The sequence below is a fragment of the Manis javanica genome, chromosome 6, assembly GCF_040802235.1.
Source record: "Manis javanica isolate MJ-LG chromosome 6, MJ_LKY, whole genome shotgun sequence".
In the NCBI taxonomy this organism is placed as follows: Eukaryota; Metazoa; Chordata; class Mammalia; order Pholidota; family Manidae; genus Manis; species Manis javanica.
The window spans coordinates 122,209,348-122,230,840 of record NC_133161.1 but is presented as its reverse complement, the minus strand read 5'-3'; the positions used below and the strand labels follow the sequence as shown (position 1 = coordinate 122,230,840).

Sequence of the window (21,493 nt, the reverse complement as noted above, 5' to 3'; positions counted from 1 at the left end):
TATACTTACCACATCTGTTATATCCATTCATCTATTTATGGACATTGGTTTGCTTCCATATCTTGGCTATTGTAAATAATGTGACAATAAACATAGAGGTGCATACATCTTTTCAAATCAGGGATTTTGTTTTCTTTGAGTAAATTTCTGAAAGTGGAATTACTGGATCACATGTTATTTCTACTTTTTCTTGATAAGTCTGTCTAGGGGTTTGTCTATGTTGTATATCTTCTCAGAGAATCAGTTCTTGATTTTTTCTATTGTTTTATTTGTCTCTATTTCATTTATTTCTGCTCTGATCTTTATTATGTTGTTCCTTCTAACTTTGGGTTTCATTTGTTTATCATGCTCTAGTTTATTTAGTAGACCTACTTTGCTATGTACTTCCCTCTTAGAACTGCTATTGCAAAGCCCCACTTATTTTGAACTATTATACTTTGATTTCATTCATGTGCATGTATTGCTTGATTTCTTCTCTGATTTTTTCATTATTCATTGATTATTTAGAAGCATGTTGTTTAGCTTTCATATGTTTTTAGGTTTTTTGTTTTCTTCATGTACTTGATATAGTTTCATAACTTTGTGATCTGAAAAGATCCTCAAAACAGTTTCAAAGTTTTTGAATTTATAGAGATTACTTGTGTAGCCTAATATGTGATCTATTCTGGGGAACTTTCCATATGCACTTGAGAAAAGTGTGTAACCTGCTGCTTTGGGGTAAAATGTTCTCTAGGTATCTGTTAAATCCATCTGACTAATGTATTGTTCAGGGCCTTTGTTTCTTTCTTTATTTTTGTCTGGATTATCTGTCCTTTGAAGTAAGTGGGATGTCAAAGTCCCCTAATATGATCGAGTTGCAGTCTGTTTCTCTTTTAATTATGTTAGTACTTGTTTTACATATTTAGGTGCTCTTATGTTGGGTGCATAGACACTTATAATTGTTATATCCTCTTGTTTGAGTGATCCCTTTATTCATTATGTAATGTCCTTCTTTGTCTATTGTTACTATCTGTTTGAAGTCTATTTTCTCTGATATAATTACTGCTACTCCAGCTTTTTTCTCCCTATTTCTCCCATGAAATATCTTTTATCTATCCCCTCATTTTCAGTCTATGTATGTCTTTAGGTCTGAAATAAGTCTCTTGTAGGCAGTATAGATGGGTCTCGTTTCTTTATCCATTCTTCCACCCTATGTCTTTTGATTGGTGCATTCAGTCCATTTAACTTATGGTAGTTATTAATAGGTATGTACTTATTGCCATTGTGTTAACAGTTTTATGGTTGTTTTTGTAGTTCCTCTCTATTCCTTTCTTCCTTTCTTAAACTGTTCTCTTGTTATTTGATGGTTTTCTTTAGTGCTGTGATTAGTTTTGTGTTTTTTTAAAAAATATTTTGTCTATCTATTATAGGCTTTAGGTTTGTGGTTACTATAAGGCTCATAGTTTCCTAAATATATAACAGTCTATGTTAAGTTGATGGTCTCACTATTTTGAACAAGATTTTTATTCTTCTTCCTCCTCCACACTTTATATATTAGATGTCAAAATCAGCATTTTTTTGTGTATCACTTGAATGATTTGCTGTATAGTTGATTTTATTACTTTAGATTTTTTTTGTGATTTCAAACTTGTTCAGTAATTGGTTTACTACCTTTGCTGTGGGCTTGTTTTCACTAATGAAAATATTTAGGCTTAAGAATATTTCCATCTACAGAAGTTCCCTTAATGTATGCTGTAGGATGGTTTACTGTTGGTGAATTCTTTTAACTTTCAGTTATCTGAGAAACTTTTAATCTCTCCTTCAATTCTAAATGATAACCTTGCTGGGTAGAGAATTTTGGTTGAAGATTCTTCTGTTTTAATACATTAAATATGTCATGCTACTTCCTTCTGGAATGTGATGTTTTTGCTGAAAACATGTGCTACTAGTCACGCAGTTTCCCTTATAAGTAACAATCTGTCTCTCGTTGCTTTTAAAATTCTTTCTTTATCTTTAGTATTTGCCATTTTAATTATTATATATCTTGCTGTTTTCCTTGAGATCCTTTTGTTGGGGTCTCTGTGTGCTTCTAGGACCTGGGTGTCTATCTCCTTCCCTGGTTGGTGAAGTTTTCATCAATTATTTCATCAGAGTCTTCTTTTGTCTCTCTGTTCTCCTCTGGTATCACTTTTATGAGAATATTGTTTCCTTTGGAGTTGTCCCACAGCTCTTTTAGCATACTCTTTGTCTCTAGAGATTTTTTTCTCTCTGTTCTTTGGCTTCATTATGTTCCTGTTCTCCAATTTCCATCTCATTAATTGTTTCCTCTGCTTGCAGTAGTCTATTATTCATCCTCTCCATTGTACATTTCATTTTAGTTACTGTTTTCTTCAGCTCTGAGTGTCCTTTTTTCAAATCTTTCACCTCTTTGTTGAAGTTGTCACGAGATTATCAATTCTCTAGCGTAGGTCAGTGAGCACATTTATGACTGTTACTTTGAAATCTTTATCAAGAAGATTGGTAATCTCTGTTTCATTTAGCCCTCTTTCTGGTGTCTTATCCTGTTCTTTTCTTTGAAACATATCCCTCTGACTCCTCATTTTGTCTGCGTTTTGATTCTTCCTTTGTATTATATAGATCCGCTCTGCCTCCTGGTCTAAAGAGTAACGGCTTTATGAAGAAGGCATCCTGTCATGCCCAGAAACTCAAAACTCATTGCTCACCAGTGCCTGTTTCTCCTTTGTAATGGAGCCTCAGTTGCTGTTGGTGGGCTTCAGACTGGGCAGCTTTAATGCCTGTATGTTGGCAGTGGCTGATCTCCATCAGCAGTGCCAGACAGCTCCTTCTCTGCTCTTTGTGAGATATTTGGTGGAACCTGTGCTGGGATTGTTGTAGGTGGGGCTGTCCTCGATCTACTGGGCAGCAATGGTGGCAATGCTGGGCTGGTGAGCTGTGCAGATACACAGGTCAGTGTGATGTCGGGCTGAGCTGCCAGTGAAGGGGAAGGAGCATTTGAGGCTGGTTCCCACAGGTGTCTCTCCATTTGTGCTGAGATAAGGCTGGGAAAGCTGAGACACCCTCCGTCTGCCTGTCAGGCAGCAAAATCTGACCACTTCTAGCTGAGCAGGTCAAGAAGTCATGCAGGGAGGCGTGCTGCAGGGAGGAAGACTCATCCACCTGCCCTTTCTCCTCTAGGGAGTGCTCCCCCTAATCCCTGCCCCTCTAGCATGCTATTGCTGCTGGTAAATATTTCAAAGTGCCACCTCTGCATTGGTTCTCACTGGGACCAATGGAGCATGTCTATTTTCCACTAACAACAAAAATATCAGCCTCTCAGAGGGCTCCAACTCTCCCTGGTGTCCACCCCTGCTTATCACTTAAGTCCAATACAATGTAGATTCACGTTCCCAGAGCAGATTTCTAAGGCCAAGTGTGCAGATTTCTACTGAGTGCTTATCCCCTCCCCAGTCCATTCCTCTGCCTCCCACATGTGTGCAGGATGGGGAAAGGCCTTGGTCCTAATCAATCACAGCTCTGCCCTGTTACCCTTCTCTATGTGGTCTTCTTTTCTTCTCCAATTGTAGATGGTCTGTTCTGCAGTCTTTAGGTCATTTTCTATAGTTTACTGTAGTTGCTTCCTTGGTGTTTATGTGGGAGGAGGTTTCTGCCTTGCCTTCCTACTCCACCATCTTTTCCCCCAGATCTTTCAACAACTGCCTTTTTTATGTCCATAATTATTTACTAATTCATTCAACCACTAATTCTTGAATACCAGGCACTGCACTAACTCAGCATAGATGATGAACTGCCAATGACCTGATTTCTGAACCGAAATAATTTGCTACTTATTTTTTTCACCATTGGCATTCTGTATAATATGTGAGTTGCTGCACAAACTACACTAAATCCTCCTTAAAATTTGATTATTATCCAAAGTCTATGTTACATATTATTTTATCCTAAAAAAATCACAAATTAAAACTTCTTGAAATAATTGAATGATGGAAAAGAAAAAGCTGCTACAGGGGCAGAGGGGATAGATTTACTTTAAGACAAGGCATGACTTTTTTAGCCAAGATCTAAGACAAGTTGAAAATTGTTCACTAGTAAGCTGAGTTATAAACTAAAATGGCAACCTAAGATTTTTTAAATTAAACACGGTGTAAATTATTCAGATAGAGCTGTTAAGGTTATAGCTTGTAAAAGAAAAAAATGCAAATTTATGGTACTTGATTTAACTGTACAAGAGCAAATGAGCTAAGGGAATCAAGAAGGCAAGCAATTTACATCTTAATGCATTTGATCGGCAGGGGGACCAGGACTTTTCTAATTGTTCTGCAATATACATAGTGGTTGACAGCATGTTTGTAGGAGCAAAGCAATCAAACACACTTACAAGTTAGTTATGAAAAATACTGGGATAACCAAAGTAAAAATATAAAGAGACCAATACAGATGTTCTCATGCAAATTGGTACTGCATTGGATCTGACAGGGGAAAACTGTTACTTTGCAAAAATATGTAGTACTCAGATTCAAATGTATAGTTTTATACTGAGTCCAAAAATCATTTTAAAAATCTACTCACCAGTTATATATTTTTCATTTGCTATATGGAAAATAAGGAATTGTGTTGTGCGGATTAGCTGTTCTAAGTAGGAGCTAGTGAAGCTAAAAATTGACTTGGAATAAAAATATACAGAAGGGATTTTCTCTAAAAAAACATGGTAGTGTCCCAGAAATTCCAAATATCAAAAGAAATAAATTATGTTTTTAAAATCAGAGCCACCCTGAGTTCACACAAAGTAAAAGAACAAACATTTCTGTAAAACTTAAATTTGGCTGTTAAAACTTAAGTGCTTTGGGAGAACCAAGACGGCAGTGTGAGTAGAGTAGAGCAGCAGCAATCTCCTCCCAAAACCACATATATTTTTGAAAATACAACAAATACAACTAGTCCTAAAAGAGAGACCAGAAGATACAGGACAACAGCCAGATCACATCCACACCTGTGAGAACCCAGCGCCTCGTGAAGGGGGTAAGATACAAGCCGTGACCTGGCAGGACCCGAGCGCCCCTCACCCCATCTCTGGATAGGAGGAGAGGAGTTGGAGCAGGGAGGGAGAGGGAGCCCAGGACTGCTAAACTCCCAGCCCCAGCCATCCGCATCAGAGCAGAAACACACTGCATGCATGGGGTGCTGGAAACTAGGGAAACAGGACAGTAAGACCCGTGAGCGGGTCCCCACAGCCGGTGCACCTGGGACAAAGAAAAGCGAGTGCTTTTTGAAAATCTTAAAGGGACAGGGACCTCACAGCTGGACGGAAGTGCCCGAGGACACTTAGCCCAGCAGCTGGGAATCACAGGGAACTCTGGACACCCAAACCCCCACAGCGCAGCATGGAGGCCCCTCACCATGATAAACAGCATCCCGCCTGTTCCCCCTCTGACGCAGCTCCACCATATTGGAGAAGCAGCCTGAGGCAGGCCACCCCACAGCAACTGCAGTGCTAAACTCCATAGCGGCCAGGCAAGATCAGAAGCCCCATCTGCACACAGCTGCCCAGCACTAGCTGCTAGAGGCCGCTGTTCTCCCAGGAAAGGAAGGCCATAAACTGGCAAGAAGGGACTTTCTCTTACCCAACACATGTGCCAGCTCCCCACAAATATATCTATTGCCATGAAAAGGCAGAAGAAATTGATACAGACCAAGATCACAGAGGCAAACCCTGAGAAGGAGATAGACCTAACCAGTCTTCCTGAAAAAGAATTAAAAATAAAGATCATAACCATGATGATGGAACTGCAGAGGAATATGCAAGAGCTAAGGGATGATGTCTGGAAGGAGATTACAGAAATGAAACAATCTCTGGAAGGATTTATAAACAGAATGGATAAGATGCAAGAGGCCATTGATAGAATAGAAACCAGAGAACAGGAACACATAGAAGCTGACACAGAGAGAGATAAAAGGATCTCCATGAATGAAATAATATTAAGAGAACTGTGTGACCGATCCAAAAGGAACAATATCCACATTATAGGGGTATCAGAAGCAGAACAGAGAGAGAAAGGGATAGAAAGTGTATTTGAAGAAATAATTGCTGAAAACTTCCCCAAACTGGGGGAGGAAATAATCAATCAGATCATGGAAGTGTACAGAACTCCCAACAGAAAGGATCCAAGGAGGACAACACCAAGACACATTATAATTAAAATGGCAAAAATCAATGACAAGGACAGAGTTTTAAAGGCAGCTAGGGAGAGGAAAAAGGTCACCTACAGAGGAAAACCCATCAGGCTATCATTAGACTTCTCAACAGAAACAATACAGGCCAGAAGAGAATGGCATTATATATTTAATGCAATGAAAGAGAAGGGCCTTGAACCAAGAATACTGTATCCAGCATGACTATCATTTAAATATGAAGGAGGGATTAAACAATTTCCAGACAAGCAAAAGTTGAGGGAATTTGCCTCCCACAAACCACCTCTACAGGGTATTTTAGAGGGACTACTCTAGATGGGAGCACTCCTAAGACTAAATAGATGTCACCAGAGAAAATAAAATCAGAGCAAAGAAAGCAGACCAATCAAATACTAACTAAAGGCAAAAAATAAAATCAACTATCCACAAAAGCAGTTAAAGGAAGCACAAAAGAGCACAGAATTAAACAACCAACACATAAAGAATGGAGGAGGAGGAATAAGAAGAGAGAAAAATAAAAAATGACCAGACAGTGTTTAAAATAGCTCAATAAGCTAGTTAAGTTAGACAGTAAGATACTAAAGAAGCTAACCTTGAACCTTTGGCAACCACGAATCTAAAGCCTGCAATGGCAATAAGTACATATCTTTCAATAATCACCCTAAATGTAAATGGACTGAATGCACCAATCAAAAGACACAGAATAATAGAATGGATAAAAAAGCGAGACCCATCTCTATGCTGCTTAAAAGAGACTCACCTCAAACCCAAAGACTACAGGAACAAAGAAAGACTGAAGTAACAAAACAGCAGCAGAATCATAGAACCTAAGAATGGACTAACAGTTACCAAAGGGAAAGGGACTGGGGAGAAAGGGAGGGAAGGAAGGGATAAGGGTGGGGAAAAAGAAAGGGGGCATCATGATTAGCATGTATAATGTGGGGGGGCATGGGGAGGGCTAAAGAATAAATAAATAAATAAATAAATAAGTAAGTAAGTAAATAAAGCTTAAGTGCTTCATACTGCATAGAACCATCTGGTGGCTTGGGGGTATAATTTCATTCAAGTTTTCTCTACATTCTACATATGAGGGAAGACATCATGATGTCCAGGAGCCAATCATTTTCCAAAAATTGTAGTCTTGGAATAGTTCCTCTTATTCTTATCTTCTGCACCTCAAAGATTGGAGGTGCATATGTATATTTATAAAATGCTATATATTTTACTTTATTTTAAAAAGTATTGTCTATTGTGTGTCAGACATTACATAAGAGTTTAAAATATAATTTGTTGTGACTTGAAAATAGTCTCCTAATGTATATTTTAGAAGATAATGAAAATACATTTTCTCAATTATAATAGAACATTCATTTCAGCAATTTTTTTCTTTGTTCCTTTTCTTTGTTTTAATATTATAAAACTACAGAAAAACATAGCCTTGAAAATAAATGGGGGTTTCAAACTACATAGTCATCTGGTGGCTTAGAGGTGTAATTGCATTCTAGTCTTCTCTACGTTCTACACATGAGGAAGAAAATTATGGTGTCCAGTGGCCTGGATATCAAAAAAAAAAAAAAATCACGCTTATAACATTTTCTTACTTCAGCTTATCAAGTCAGTTATCAAAATAGAAATACAATATATATAATCCATTCATTTGTAGTATAGTAATGGGTATTTGGAAAAGTCTTTCATGTATATTTTATGATATATATTTAGTTTATAATTATGCTTGCAGATAAAAATAAGTTCTATAAAAGGTAATATACAGTTATATATTGCAACTAAGCTCTGAGTGATAGCCTGAAGTTAGAGTCATAGACAGTGAGTTAAAATGTCGGAATGTTTAGCATCTTGAAGATTATCCAGTCCAGGTTTGAAAACTTCTCCTTCGGGCTAAATATGGCTATACCAATGTTTCCTTCCACCTGCACAGTGTCGATTAAAACTGATGTCAGTGCCTTTGTATGAGACATACTCTCTCCAGTTTAGCTTAGTTCAGTACTTGCAACTTCCTAGGCTTGTGGGCTTGTTTCTCTTGAGTGACCCAAACCTTTAATTTATAGATGAAGAAGTGAACACAGAAATGCTAAAGTCTTCCTGAAAATTGCACAGCTAACTGGTAGCAGACTTAAGATTGGAATTAATGTCTCATGATTCTCACAACAGTGTTTTTATAACAATAATAATGATAATAATTGCTTCCATTTATTATGTTCTGCCATTTGTCTTACCAAGTGTAGTATATACATTATTGCATTTAAGTCTTACAAAAACTTCAGGAAATAGATTTTTTAATCTTCATTTTACACATAAGGAAACTGAGATTCAAGGGGTAAAGCAGAGTGTCTAAGTTTGCCAGTCTGCTTGTGATAGCTCCACTCAGTTTTTTCTTTTGCTAAATGAATGTTACATCATCTCTTAATTTGTGTAACTTTGTAGCTGGTCTCCAAATATTAAAATCTGAGAATATTTTTTTCTATATGCTCAAAGTATTTTTTTAATGAAAATTACTTAGGTTTATAAATAATTATAAGTTGATAGGATACAGCTCTCTGAAATTTTTAGAGGGAAATAACATTTATTCAGTGCTTATTATTGGCCAGTTATGTGGATATTTTTCTATGTCAGGGAATTTTTCACAGCAATCGTATAGCACATGTATAATTATCTCACCATGGCTAGAAAGCAAAGCATATTAAAGTAAAATAATTTGCCCAAGGTGACCATTAATAGTGTTATTAGAATTTGAGTGTAGGTCCTTTGCCTTCACTTCTCTTATTTTTTAGAGCGATATTTTAAAATATAATTTTAAGATTATCTGTTTAGTTAGTAACTTAGTTTATATTAAAATAAGCCATGGAAGTACAATATTTCTGTTAAAATCATTTCAAGAAAATTAATTGATTATCCCTCAGAATTTTTTTCTTTTTATTATCATCAATTATAATAAAAATAGTTTTCAGAATATGGTTGTGTAAACTGCTATGCATAAGTTTTTCTAGGAACATATTCAGGTGTAATAAAAAAGTATTACAATTATTTGTATCTAGAAATTTTAATATTTTTGGAATTGTTATACTGCTAAAAAAATGCTTTTCTAAAAATTTGCCCATAATCCACCTTCTATCTCAGCTAAATGTTGAAATGGTAAACATAAGAACTTTTAACTATAAAATAATTTAATTCTTGAGTAAAAATTCTGTTCTGGAAATAGTGTTGCAATGCATATATGTTTTAGTTCCATCTGTCAAGTTCAGTATTTACTAGGAACTTTGGATCTCACAAAATTATAATTTTGAAAAGATATAGTTGCATAACATTTGGAAAATGTGTCAACACTTAGAAATTTCAAAACTAAAATTCTTCAAGTAAAAAAATATACTAAAGATAAATATGCAATTGTTTTAGTGATTCAATTACTTATTTGTCAATTATTTATTAGGTACCCATAGAATAATGCACCAAACATTAATTTAAGCAGTGACAAAATAAAGTGTCTGTTTTCTAAAGGGTAGATGAAAACAGTCACTTTAAGACTCATTATAGAATGTGTCAGGTGATCCATAAGTGTTACGATAGAAAAGGAATCAGAATAAAGCAAACAGAAGTTGGAAGATTGGAAAGGAAGAATCTACTGATCAAGAAAGTCCTCTCTGCGAAAGGGACATTGTAGCAGAGGCCTCACGAAGTTAGAGGGATCCAAACACATACCCACAAAGGAGACTATCCCAGAAAGAGAAAACAGTTAGGGAAACGGTTTGGGAATAATACAATGAAAACAACAAAAAAATCCCTGTTCTCACAGTCTTTAAAATTTGGGGATGGAAGCAGGGGCACAACCATTGAGTCAAATACAAGTAATAGTTTGTTGGGGGATAGGTACCAAAGAGAAAAGTTAATTAGGGAAGGGGTCTGAGTGATGCATAAAGCGTATTGAGATTGCACTTTTGGTAAGATGTCCAGGGAAGATCTCTCCATGAAGGTGACAGTGAAACATTTTTCCCTAAAGGAGGTCAAGGTGACGGCCATGATTGTACCTGGGGAGGGGAGGCTGGGGGATGAGAGGGAATGTTCTAGCTGCAGGTGGCAGGAGGTACAGAGGCCTTGAGGAAGGACAGCACTTGGTATGTTTGATAAAAAGCAAGGAAGTTCATGTGCTGGAGTGGGGAGATGAAAAATGAACATAGTAGGAGATGGCGGCAAAGAAGCAACAGAACCTAAGAGAGCAAAGTAAGAAGCAGGGGGACCAGTAGGGTGAGGTCATAAAAACTGAGGTGAGAGATGCCTGGGTAAAAGCTATAGCGAAGTTTAGATGTTGTTGGATTCTGGGTATATTATAAAATAGTGTTCATAGGATTTACTTATTAATTGTATGTGGGGTGTGACAGACATATTAGAACTACAGATTCCTTGGCATTTTTGTCTTAACTAAAAGAATGGTATCATCATTTACTCTGATGGGAAATATTTCACTAGTAGATTGGCAGGTGCAAATTTGAGTCCCAATAGGACATACCTATTTGCAGTGCTTATTGGACATCCAAATGGAAACATCAAGTAAAGTGCATTTGTCTGTCTCTCTGTGTGTGTGTGTGTGTGTGTGTGTGTGTGTGTGCACGCGCGCACGCTACCATTCGAGTGAGGTGTTCAGGAAAGGATAGAAATGAAATGGGTTAAGGACTAAACCACACCCTGAAATGTTTAGATCCTGGAGAGATGAGGAAGAATAATCTAATGAAAGTAAAGGGGAGGGTACAGAGAAATCAAAGCGAAGGAAGTGATCAACTCTATGAAATACTAGGTAAGGGTCGGTATGAGAACTGGAGGATTGATCGATAAACTTAGCAATGTGGACGTCATTGGTTACTTTCATAGTAGCATTCTGGCCAATGATAGAGAGACAGCCTGATTTAAGAAACTTAAGAGAAAATGGAGGAGAACAAAAATGGATTGTTATCTAGAGGAGGAAATAGGACCAAAGAAATACATTTGTTTCTTCCATGTTTTTTTTTTTTAAACTTTGGCACAATGCCAGTATGTTTGAATATTATTGATGATGCAGAAAGGAGAAGCAGGTCTTTGGATCACAGACTGTCCACTTATGATAAGAAGATTGGAGGCAATATAGATATGGATAAATTGAAAGCTATTGTGGTAGTGCTACAGGGAAACAGATTAAGTGAAAGAGAGTTTAGTGCGGATCGTGGTTAAGAAGTGTCCTTGGAAGCCACTTACTGGAAGAGAGGAGAAGGAAACAGGCGTGGGAGAAGAATCAGAGCTGTGGTGCAGGGCCAGCCCTTGTCCCGTCTGACACCAAGGAGGCTCTCTAAGGCTGAATATCTTGTCTGAGTTGTCTGCAGATGGGCCAAAGTGGTCAAGTCATTACACTTACTGAGCAGTTCTTGTCTATGAGCTTCCTTGGAGCGCACATAATCTTGGGTGAGCTGACTGTAGCAAAGTCAGTCACTGGAGGAACTGAGGGAGAAAAGCTGTCGGTCAGCAGGGCTGCCAAGAGTTGGAACAAGTCCTTCCCTGAAAGGGAATTGGGCACACCCAGCAGCGTCCCCTATAGGTGGAATGTATGTAAGTAGTTTTTAGATTACCCATTTTCTCCAGGAGGAAGGAGGGAAAAAATGGGGGAAGGGGCAGGAAGCTGCCTTGAAAGAGAGTAGATATAAAATATTGTCTAGACGATTGAGAGAGAATGGAATCTGTAAAGGTAACGGGATTATCCGACAGCACACAGGGCCTATCTAGGTTCAGGGTAACGAATTTAGAGCAAAACTAGTCATCACTGTTGATGTTTTACTCCATCTACATTCCCTTTTCCAAAGCACAATAGTAGATAGTTCAATTTAACCGAGGTGGGAGTTGTGCCAGGGGAATAAGAAGGAGGGGAAACGGAAAGGAGTCATGGTTGTGGGCAAGGAAATAACTAATGAAATGTTATAAAATGTAAAATAGCTGAAGAGGAGAATTGGGGCCCAAAGCATGAGAGACAATAAAATATTTATGAGTTTTAGGAATCAATATACTAAATGACTTGCTGGTTTTGCTAAATGGCACCCTTCCCAATCTCTATAGGTCTATAATATCCCAAATCTCTATAGATGCTCTATTATTTCTACTGTATTTTTCTTTCCAATGCTCAGCCCTGTAATTTCTTGAAAACTTAATGAATTAAGACTGATCTGAGTTTGGGGGAGAAGAATGTGAACTTAGAAGGAAGTAAATCAGGTTATTTACATAATTGCTTACCCACATGCAGGTATTAAGTCAAATGTATAGAACCTCTGCTGTAATTCATAGATATTGCTGCAGTAGTCAAACAAATTGACATACCACTTTCACATTTGAGCTTATTTCAACATATATATTAATCACAGTTGAAACAGCTTTTTGTAACACATGTCAAAATCCCGAAAAAAAGATCAAAGATTGAAAGCATTTTTATTACACTGTCGGGAAAACTTATCTTTTTACAAAAGGAATTACAAATTACTGTTTGTTTATAGTGTAGTTAAAATGGTCTCTTTCCAGGCAAACACTGACTCATGTCCTTTGGTTTCCTCTTAATTGATGAACCCTCTGGTTGCTGATTCGTGTATGATAATGTGTAAAGTGAAATGACAAGACATAGCAAGAGACTTCTCATCTGACCTCTTACATATAACTAAAGAAAAAATGGCAATTAAGAAAGTTTCACTATAACTTGTCATTATTTCTTACAGATTTATCTCAGTACATATCCAGCTTTATCTTAATTCCATTCTTCATGTGATAGATGGGAGTATATCTTTTGAGATACCTCTAATTAGCTCAACTGATATTCTTGAAAGACTAAATTTATTACACAATTAACATTTTTAAAAGGTGATACGATGTCTTGTTCACAGATAACTTATAATGAACATTTTAAAGAATTGTAGATTACTTCATCAGAAGCTGTTTAAATAGTCACATTGATCAAAACATTTTAATTTAAGAATATCTGAATAACTCTAGATGAAAAACATGCAAGTTCCAAAACTGACTTTATCATCTTGAAAACCCAAATCTCTAGTGACTGTGAGTTTCTATTTGCGTCACTTAACCTTAGTGAAGGCCAGTGTCCTCACAGATAGCAGGCATAATAGGTCCTGCCCTCTCTCCTTACAATCCGATCACAGGATCACAGGCTCATGCTCACCAATGAAACACCACCAACCTTCACATTTCTATAGCTTTCAGTCAAGCTACCATTCAATAACCAAATTTTTTATTTTAAAAACTATTATTAAAAATCTTGTTGTAGAGTTTCCTTAAGAAAGCCTTTACATGCAAATGGCTATGTATCAAAAATGCTATTTAATTATCCCTCAAAATAAATATAAGAATTATTTTTCTATTCTTCACTAATTTTCTCCTCTGTGTCTTTCATCAGTCAGAAAATGATTTTTTAAAAAAGATCCTTATGAAGATTATTTCCAAATTCCTAAAACCAACTCAGTCTAACTTCCCAGTGTTGACTTGCTTTTGTCCTAATACATACTTTTAAAACAACCACAGTGAGTCTAATTTACAAACTCATTAGTTATTAACTGTGTGACTATAGCCATGTTTGTATTTGCTTTCCACATATGTTTGGTAATCTTAAAAACAGAGAAATTAATATTTAATTTCCAGGATGCCTGGCATGGCATAGAGTGGGTATGCTAGTAGCCAGTGGGATTAATATTCATCCACTTCCTTTTATTTCCCTGTATTTTGTTTTAACATTTTAGAACATTAAAGATAGTTTCTGAGTGAGGTCTGGCCAATTTTTATCACAGGATATTTACATAGGACACAAAAAATTTGACAATCATTTGAATAATCCTGAAAATAGAAATAGGAAAAATAGCAACAATGGGAAGTAAAGGGGATGACTTTCATATGCAGTCACATTTGCAAAAGCACTAAGTACCAAGTCAGTAAGTATTAGAAAACTGTCAGTCATTTTCTAGAAATCATATAAGTTAAAGCCATGAGACCCCTCAGAAAGAACATGCATCTTAGTTCCTCAAACTTAGTCTCACATATGAATCTGATACACACATGGTAATAACTAATAAAACTCACATTTCTTACCCCTTGTCTCAAGTGCTTTACCTTTTTCAATGGTTTTACTTTTTATAAGAATTAAAACTCGATTTATGAAATTTAGAATTCATAATGAATTACTTGCATTCACAGTCTTTTTAATGTTAGATAATTAATTGTGAATGGCTGAAACGTTTACAGTCTAAAACTTACTAGCACCTCCGATGGGATGAATGTATAACCAAGTGCAATTCAAAATGGGCAATCCGTCCCATGCTCAATTACAGCTCCTGTAATTGAAACATGAACACTCATTCAGAACAGAGTCAGGTGAGGAAATTAGAAGCCAGGAGATAGATAAACCACTGTACTTCATTCCTAATTTTGCATAAGATTTACCCTCTTGTTTTGACTCTTTCCACTCACTTCTCCCTAATAACTAACCAATCTATTGTATTTCAAATACATAGGATCGTTAAGATCAGTGTTGTAACCCCTTGACGTGTTTTCCTTCTTCCCAGTTTACTTCAACCTCTCTCTCTCCAACACTTTCAAATAATTCATCTTTTTAGGGGAAGGTTTTTGAAGTATATTTTTCGTGTGTGTGTGTGTGTGTGTAGTTTACAGTATACCTACTTCAGGTGTTCTAGTGGAAATAACCTTCCTAATTGGTTTGCATAATTGTTTAGCCCACTGTACCAGCCAGTGGTATAAGGCCTTCCAGGAAGAATCCCTCTTAGACTTTAATATTTAGTAATACTTTACTTTTCCTGAGTTACCAGAAAGATTTCCTCTTACAATACTGCAAACCCTAAGACTAGGGACATAATCCATCTTCGTTCTGGCCCTCTTAAGTATAGTCAAATTTATGGTCAACTGTCAATAATTGACAAAAGAATATGGCATACATTCTTTAGTACCTGTATAGTCCTACAGAATTCTTACCATACCCATTTTGCCTTTACCTGTAATTTGTTAATCACCTGTTTTATCTCTTTGTACATACATTTTAAGCTCCTGAAATCTTTTGTGGAATAATACAGGGAAGAAAATGAAGCAAGTCAGCAAGGCTGATAAGGAGGGAAAGCAGTCAGGCAGGTAAACTGGAGAAGGGAAGGAAGGTAGGAAGGAAGGAAGGAAGGAAGGAAGGAAGGAAGGAAGGAAGGAAGGAAGGAAGGAAGGAAGGAAGGAAGGAAGGAAGGAAGGGAGGGAGGGAGGGAGGGAGGGAGGGAGGGAGGGAGGGAGGGAGGGAGGGAGGGAGGGAGGAAGAACTCAAAGAGAGAGCGAGAATGTTGGTGTGCATGTGTTTGTAGCTCACATTTAGGGGGATATCATGAGTACTCCATTGTAAATGCACATAGTATGTGCTAGTAACTCACAAGTAAGGCTGTGACAAGCTGAAGCTGTCATTGTTTGGGCTCACGAGTCTATTCAGTGGCATACTCCTTTGAGATGGGTCTATGGATAGTTGGCCCTAGTACATATGATTAGTTCTTGAGTTCATGTATCTATATCCTTCCATTACATCTTTCTTGAATCTCCAGTAGAGAGTGTTCAATGTGCAGTCTGCATTGAAGTAATATTTATTAAATGAATTGATGAAACTTATTTGTCTTATATCTGGTCAATATGCTTCAAATCACACATCCTAAATCTGCATTCTAACTGTCATGTGAGGCTCTCTCATTTATTGTATACCTCTTTTTCTTTGTGTGGTTCATCGAGGATGACTAGGTGTAATAATTCTATAAGCTGCAGTTCTAGTTAATCTCCACTATTAAACTCTGCATGAGCTTCCAAATTTGAGAAAAGGGTCAGAGAAAAGACAAGGCTGGGGCCCTGTGATTCCTGATGGTAAATGTTCTCCTCCAGTGAACTCGTTGCCTATTTGTTCATGTGCTTATAGTAGACCCAAAAAGAAGTTTATTTTGAATTTTGGAGTCTTTGTATTAACATTTTTATTTTCACTCATTTTTTTCTGTTAAATATCAAAAATAGAACATATGAACATGTAGTTCTTGTGTAAGTGGCAATAAAATAATCAAAGCCCCATCCGTAAAAATTCTTGTTCCTTATTTAATAATTTCTCTCCTTGATACATAGAATGTGTAATCTTTCAAAATAATGTAGTAAGGACTCAAACTAGGTTTTCTGATGAGTACCTCCAAGCAAATCAACTGTTTTCTGTTCACATTTAGCTAAATACAACCAGCTGTATTTTCACTTAGACTCTCGCTAGTTGCCATCACCACTCCAACAAAGGTTTTTTTTACATAAATCGTTGTGTTTCAGATCAACCAGATTTTGCCTGACACAAGGACCACTTTTACATGATAAATAATAATGTTTCACTTTTTGTTCTAAGAGGAAGGATTTAAATAAAAGAGGTGTACTTTCCTTGAATATGTAGACTACTTTTTAGTATTTCTCTATTTGTCTTTATGAAAGAAAAAATGATCTATTCACAACTGACAATAAATCCATTAATTTTTGTACTGCTTTTGCTATAACTGCTAAGAAATAGTGACACAGAGGCAATTCCATAAGGAAATGTTGACTCATAACCTGTATCAACAACTAATACAAAATAAAGCAATTACAGTTGACTATTATCTTTTGGGTCATTGTGATCTCAAAACACACAATTCAGGTCATAATTATTCTATAATTTTCTTTCTTGTGTCTAGTTTCTAAGCCATGCCTGTACTTCAATTTCTCAGAAATAAGCATTAATTTAGCACTGTTTTCTATTAAAATATTATTTTAGCTGCAATAGATTGATTTGAGGTGTTGCCATAATCATAATATAAGTACAGTAAATGTATTAGAAGCTACATATATACTTTTCAGAAATGACTTCATTTCTGAATTCAGTTAAAATAAATTAATATCCAAAAAGCCTTCCAGAGTTTATAATTCAATAAGGATAAAAAGAGCAAAGTAAAACCACATAATCCCTAAAGAGATACTACAAATCCCTAAAGAAATACCAGCGCTCTCCCACAACCACTGCCTTACAGATGTTTCCTGTGCTGTGTTTCTAGGAGTAAAGTCTAAGGAAGTCAAATTATGAAATGTGCCATGCTTTGTTTTCATGCTGAGATTATTTGCTGGGAAAAAGACAGTTTCAGTCCCTAAGGATCAATGCATATGGATTTAAAGCCATGAGTCACATATATTTAAAAACAAACTAACATGTTTGAGAAGTTAGTGTCTATGTTTTCAAACCACCAGAAAAAAAGGAAAGAAAAGTACAACTAGGACAACTCTTTTTATCTGGTCTTGCCACTTTGTGAAATTCTTAACTATTTACAATGAAACAGAATTATGTATAAAATCCTAAATACTATCTTCAATAATGAATACCTCTCTGGTTATTTATTTGGCATTATGCCTTTGCTGTTTATCAGTCCTTCATAATTTGGAATGTATTTAAGAAGATTTGATTATGAAATCAGAAAATAAGTAAATTGCTACCCATCTCTCAAAAAAAAGAAGAAGAGGGTATGGGATCCCCTCTGAAGATATTAAGGTTAATGATTTATGTCCTTCTTATTCACTTCAGTATGTTTTCTTGACTGCTTACTTTCATCACTTGTTAGATTAATAAACATTAAATTTGAGGGTCTATGTTGTGTTACTATGAAACAAACTCTTTTAGCATGAAATAATGAAAGGTTTCAAATAATCTCTTAAAATTGGTGACTAATGGGAGGAAAGGCAGAACATTTTCAAGATGTATTTCTCACTGTAGGAATTTTTTACAGACTGAGAATTCTGGCACAATGTTTATTTGTAAAAATATTGAACTCCTACCATTTTTAAGAAACTATTCTAAAAATCATGTCTTTGTCTTTGATCAACCTAGAAAGGAGAAAGGGACATATAAATTGAGCTATGAATAGATTAACAACAATAATAAATACAAATAATATGCATCATTCTTTTTTAGGCCAATTATTTTTAGGAAAGTATTTTCAAATTGTGCTAATGCAACATAATTTAAGGGAACACAATTGAACCCAAATCAGTGCTATAATCCTTCATATATAAATGAGTGTTTCAATAGCTAGAATACTTGTAAGGTAATCAAAATGGATGGATATAATTAATTCGTACAGGTCATTCCAAGCTTTTATAAAATGAAAGTAACATGAGTTTTTCACTCACATTTATAGAAAAAGAATACATTATATCCTCATTACATTTGGCAAGAGCACACAAGTCTCTCTAATTTGGCAAATTCATGCTTGGTTTTATACACCATTCCCAGCATATAATGAGGCGGCAGTTTGGAATCCAGGCATCCCTAACCACTTCTATTTTTCTTCTATGCATGAATGAGGCTTACTGGTAGTAGAAAAATCAATATGTAGGAAATATTATGAAGAAATTAAAAACCCTATTTAATGTGTTATAAGTTATTACCTAATTTCATCCTATGCTGGCAACTCACATGAACTATAAATAGAAATAGTGTGCAGTGCATACAATCTGAAAATCATGGTATTTAAAATTGGATGATACAGATTTTTTTTAAGGACCTCCTGTCCCTTATTCTCAAAGGAAAAGAAACCTTGTCTGGATAACAAGAGAAAAGTAAGTACAAGTTACAAAAGTAGTAATTCTTTGAACTCCTTTTTACCTTGCACCTTATGCTGTGTTATGTTGACAGATCTGGGAAATTTTAGTGGCCGGACACGAAGTGCAGTCTCTGTGAGGGAAGGCCAGGGGGTTGTTCTGATGTGCTCTCCTCCGCCTCATTCACCAGGTACAGTAGGCTCCCATTCTGTATTGCTCCTGCTCTTTACCATATGCTCATTCTTTCAGACAGTCTATTGACTGGGGAATATTCCAGGTGAAATGTGCATGGTTTTCTTGAAATTTATCAGAGTACCAGATGAGTAATTAAAGATCATATACTCTACCTTTGGACAGAAGACTGAGCTCCTATGATAGGAATGTTTTATTGCCATTTTACTACTGACTGTCATAGTTTGTGTCTGCCTGCCACCAGTGAGGAATATATTGCCTCAAGCACAGGAAAAGTGATAAGCTGGCAGAGTAAAAACTTTTTGAAATTATTTGAAGTGTCAGAGTTGAGTTAACTGAATATGAATGGGTAGCTTAGGTCAGAAGATAAGCTGGCAATAGGGTTGTTTATGGTGTCACACTGAACAAAAACTACTAAGAAAATTTTTCTGAGTTTCAAACAGAACTATAATTCATTTGCCATTTTCTGGCTGCTTGAGCTCTTGTAAAAGTCCTGGTAATAGGTAAGTACTTCATGGGGCTTGGAGTAGCAGAATAGTAAACTGTGCTCAGATTAGATTCCCTTTTATCAATTCACAGCTCCAGGGCTACTCAGTGAAAGAAGCCTTGGTTTTAAGTCCCTGATCTGGTACCTATTTGCTGTGACCTCAACAACTGCTTTAGTTTTGGTGGGATGAGATTATATATTGTGAAATGAGTAAGTAACTGATACATGCTAGAAATTTCAGACCCAAATATCTGTCTCTTCCAAATAGCCATGTAGATAGTCATAGCATACCTGTTTAACTGATGCCTGATTCTATTTTGTTCCCCACTCATGTTTTACTTCCCTCTTCCTAATCATAGTTTACTATTCTATTTTGTCAGAATTTTATTATGTGAAGTTAATTGTTGGAAGTTAAAGTTTACTAATATTTTTATCCCTCCTAGTAAATTACATATTCTTGAGGGTACAAAACTTTCCATATTCTATTTCCATACCCAATTGATTAGCACAACATCAGACAGTAGGTATCCATTAAACACATGTTAAATAACTAAATGTGCTGATTCTAATATTTTTTATAGGGCATTAGACATTTCTTATCAGTCTCCTGATATAAGTTATCATAACCTATATTTATGACAGTTATTTGGTCATCTAATCTCACATTCAAATTTACTATGTTAAAGTGTAGCAGTTACTATGATTCACTAGTCACTATATGAAATTATAAACCCTTTATACATAACAGAAGATCAAACAGTATTCAGAAATAGCCCAAAGATCCACTTTCTTATCACCTCAAGTAAACAGTGCACATACATTTTTCTGTGAATACAAGCAAAAACAAGAAGTGACTTTTTTGCTAAATTTCTCTGTTTACTTCCCAAGAGATCAATATTAGTTCCTGTCAGTTACATCTATGAGTGAAAACATCTTGATTGGATACTTAAGTAGTTATACATTTACCAGGAAATAAATATATTTTTCTCGACTGTTAACCACATCTCAAAATGATTTTAGTTGCAAAAAAAAAATCTTTGTCAGTTTAGCAATTTTGAATTGAGTATTATGCTCTAATAAAAAGCTTCTTGAAAATGTAGAAATGAACTTCATAAAAACTACAACTATATATAGACTTATGGTTTAGAGGTTATCATCATAGCTCCTTTTAAATCAAGAATTCAGTAATTACTGTTTTACTCTAAACATATTTTGGTCTAATTTTATGCAGAAGTTTACACTTAAATGGGACTTCAAACTCTTACACACAGTATTAGGCTATAATTAAAAGATATATATGAATATACCACTTTACAACATGATGATGAGATTTTCACATTAACTATACTGTGTAATCCATGAAAAATATCTGCAAGTTTGAGATTATTGTCATTCCTGTTATGTTGTGGAGGAAGCTACACTTCAGGACGGTTAAGTGGAAAACTTAAGCTCTCAAACTTAGTACATGATAGTAATCAGGATTTCAATTTTTGATATATTTTATACCATATATTGTGCATTTTGGTTAAACCTATACCAAAATATTTATAGCATGAGCACAAACAAGACATTTCAATGGAATTATCACCCTCTCAAAAATAATGCTTATTTTATTATATTGAGTGCTGTACTATCTTTTAATTTAACAAATGTTTATCAAGTTCCTACTATCTTTTAACCATGAGTTTAGCTATTTATACTGATTTCTACCACCCAATTTAGTACTAGTTACCCTGCTTTTTGTATGATTCATTTGCCTATTTTTACTTTCAGTGTCTTTATTATTATTATAGGAGGGTTTTAATTGCATTTTTCTCTTGTACTCATTTCAAAAGTATATATTTGTGTGTTTACAAGTCTGACTGCAGGCTCAGCTGGGAAAGTCGGTATGGAAAGCACTTGAAAGACCAAAGGAAAGCCCCAGAGATGCCATATTAGACATGAGGGTTGCTTGGGACTTACATACAGGGATTCCAGGAGCTG

General features: G+C 35.8%; 1 protein-coding gene across 2 annotated transcripts in view; it reads left to right on the top strand.

Annotated features, from left to right (window-relative positions):
- The window catches only part of CNTN5 (contactin 5), a 1,232,567-nt gene that overhangs the window by 851,802 nt on the left and 359,272 nt on the right, over positions 1-21,493 (top strand). For both annotated transcript variants that reach the window (XM_073239418.1, XM_037025637.2), the window contains one exon: positions 18,926-19,021. In XM_073239418.1, the coding sequence (XP_073095519.1) occupies positions 18,926-19,021 (96 nt within the window). The remainder of the gene's footprint in view (positions 1-18,925; positions 19,022-21,493) is intronic.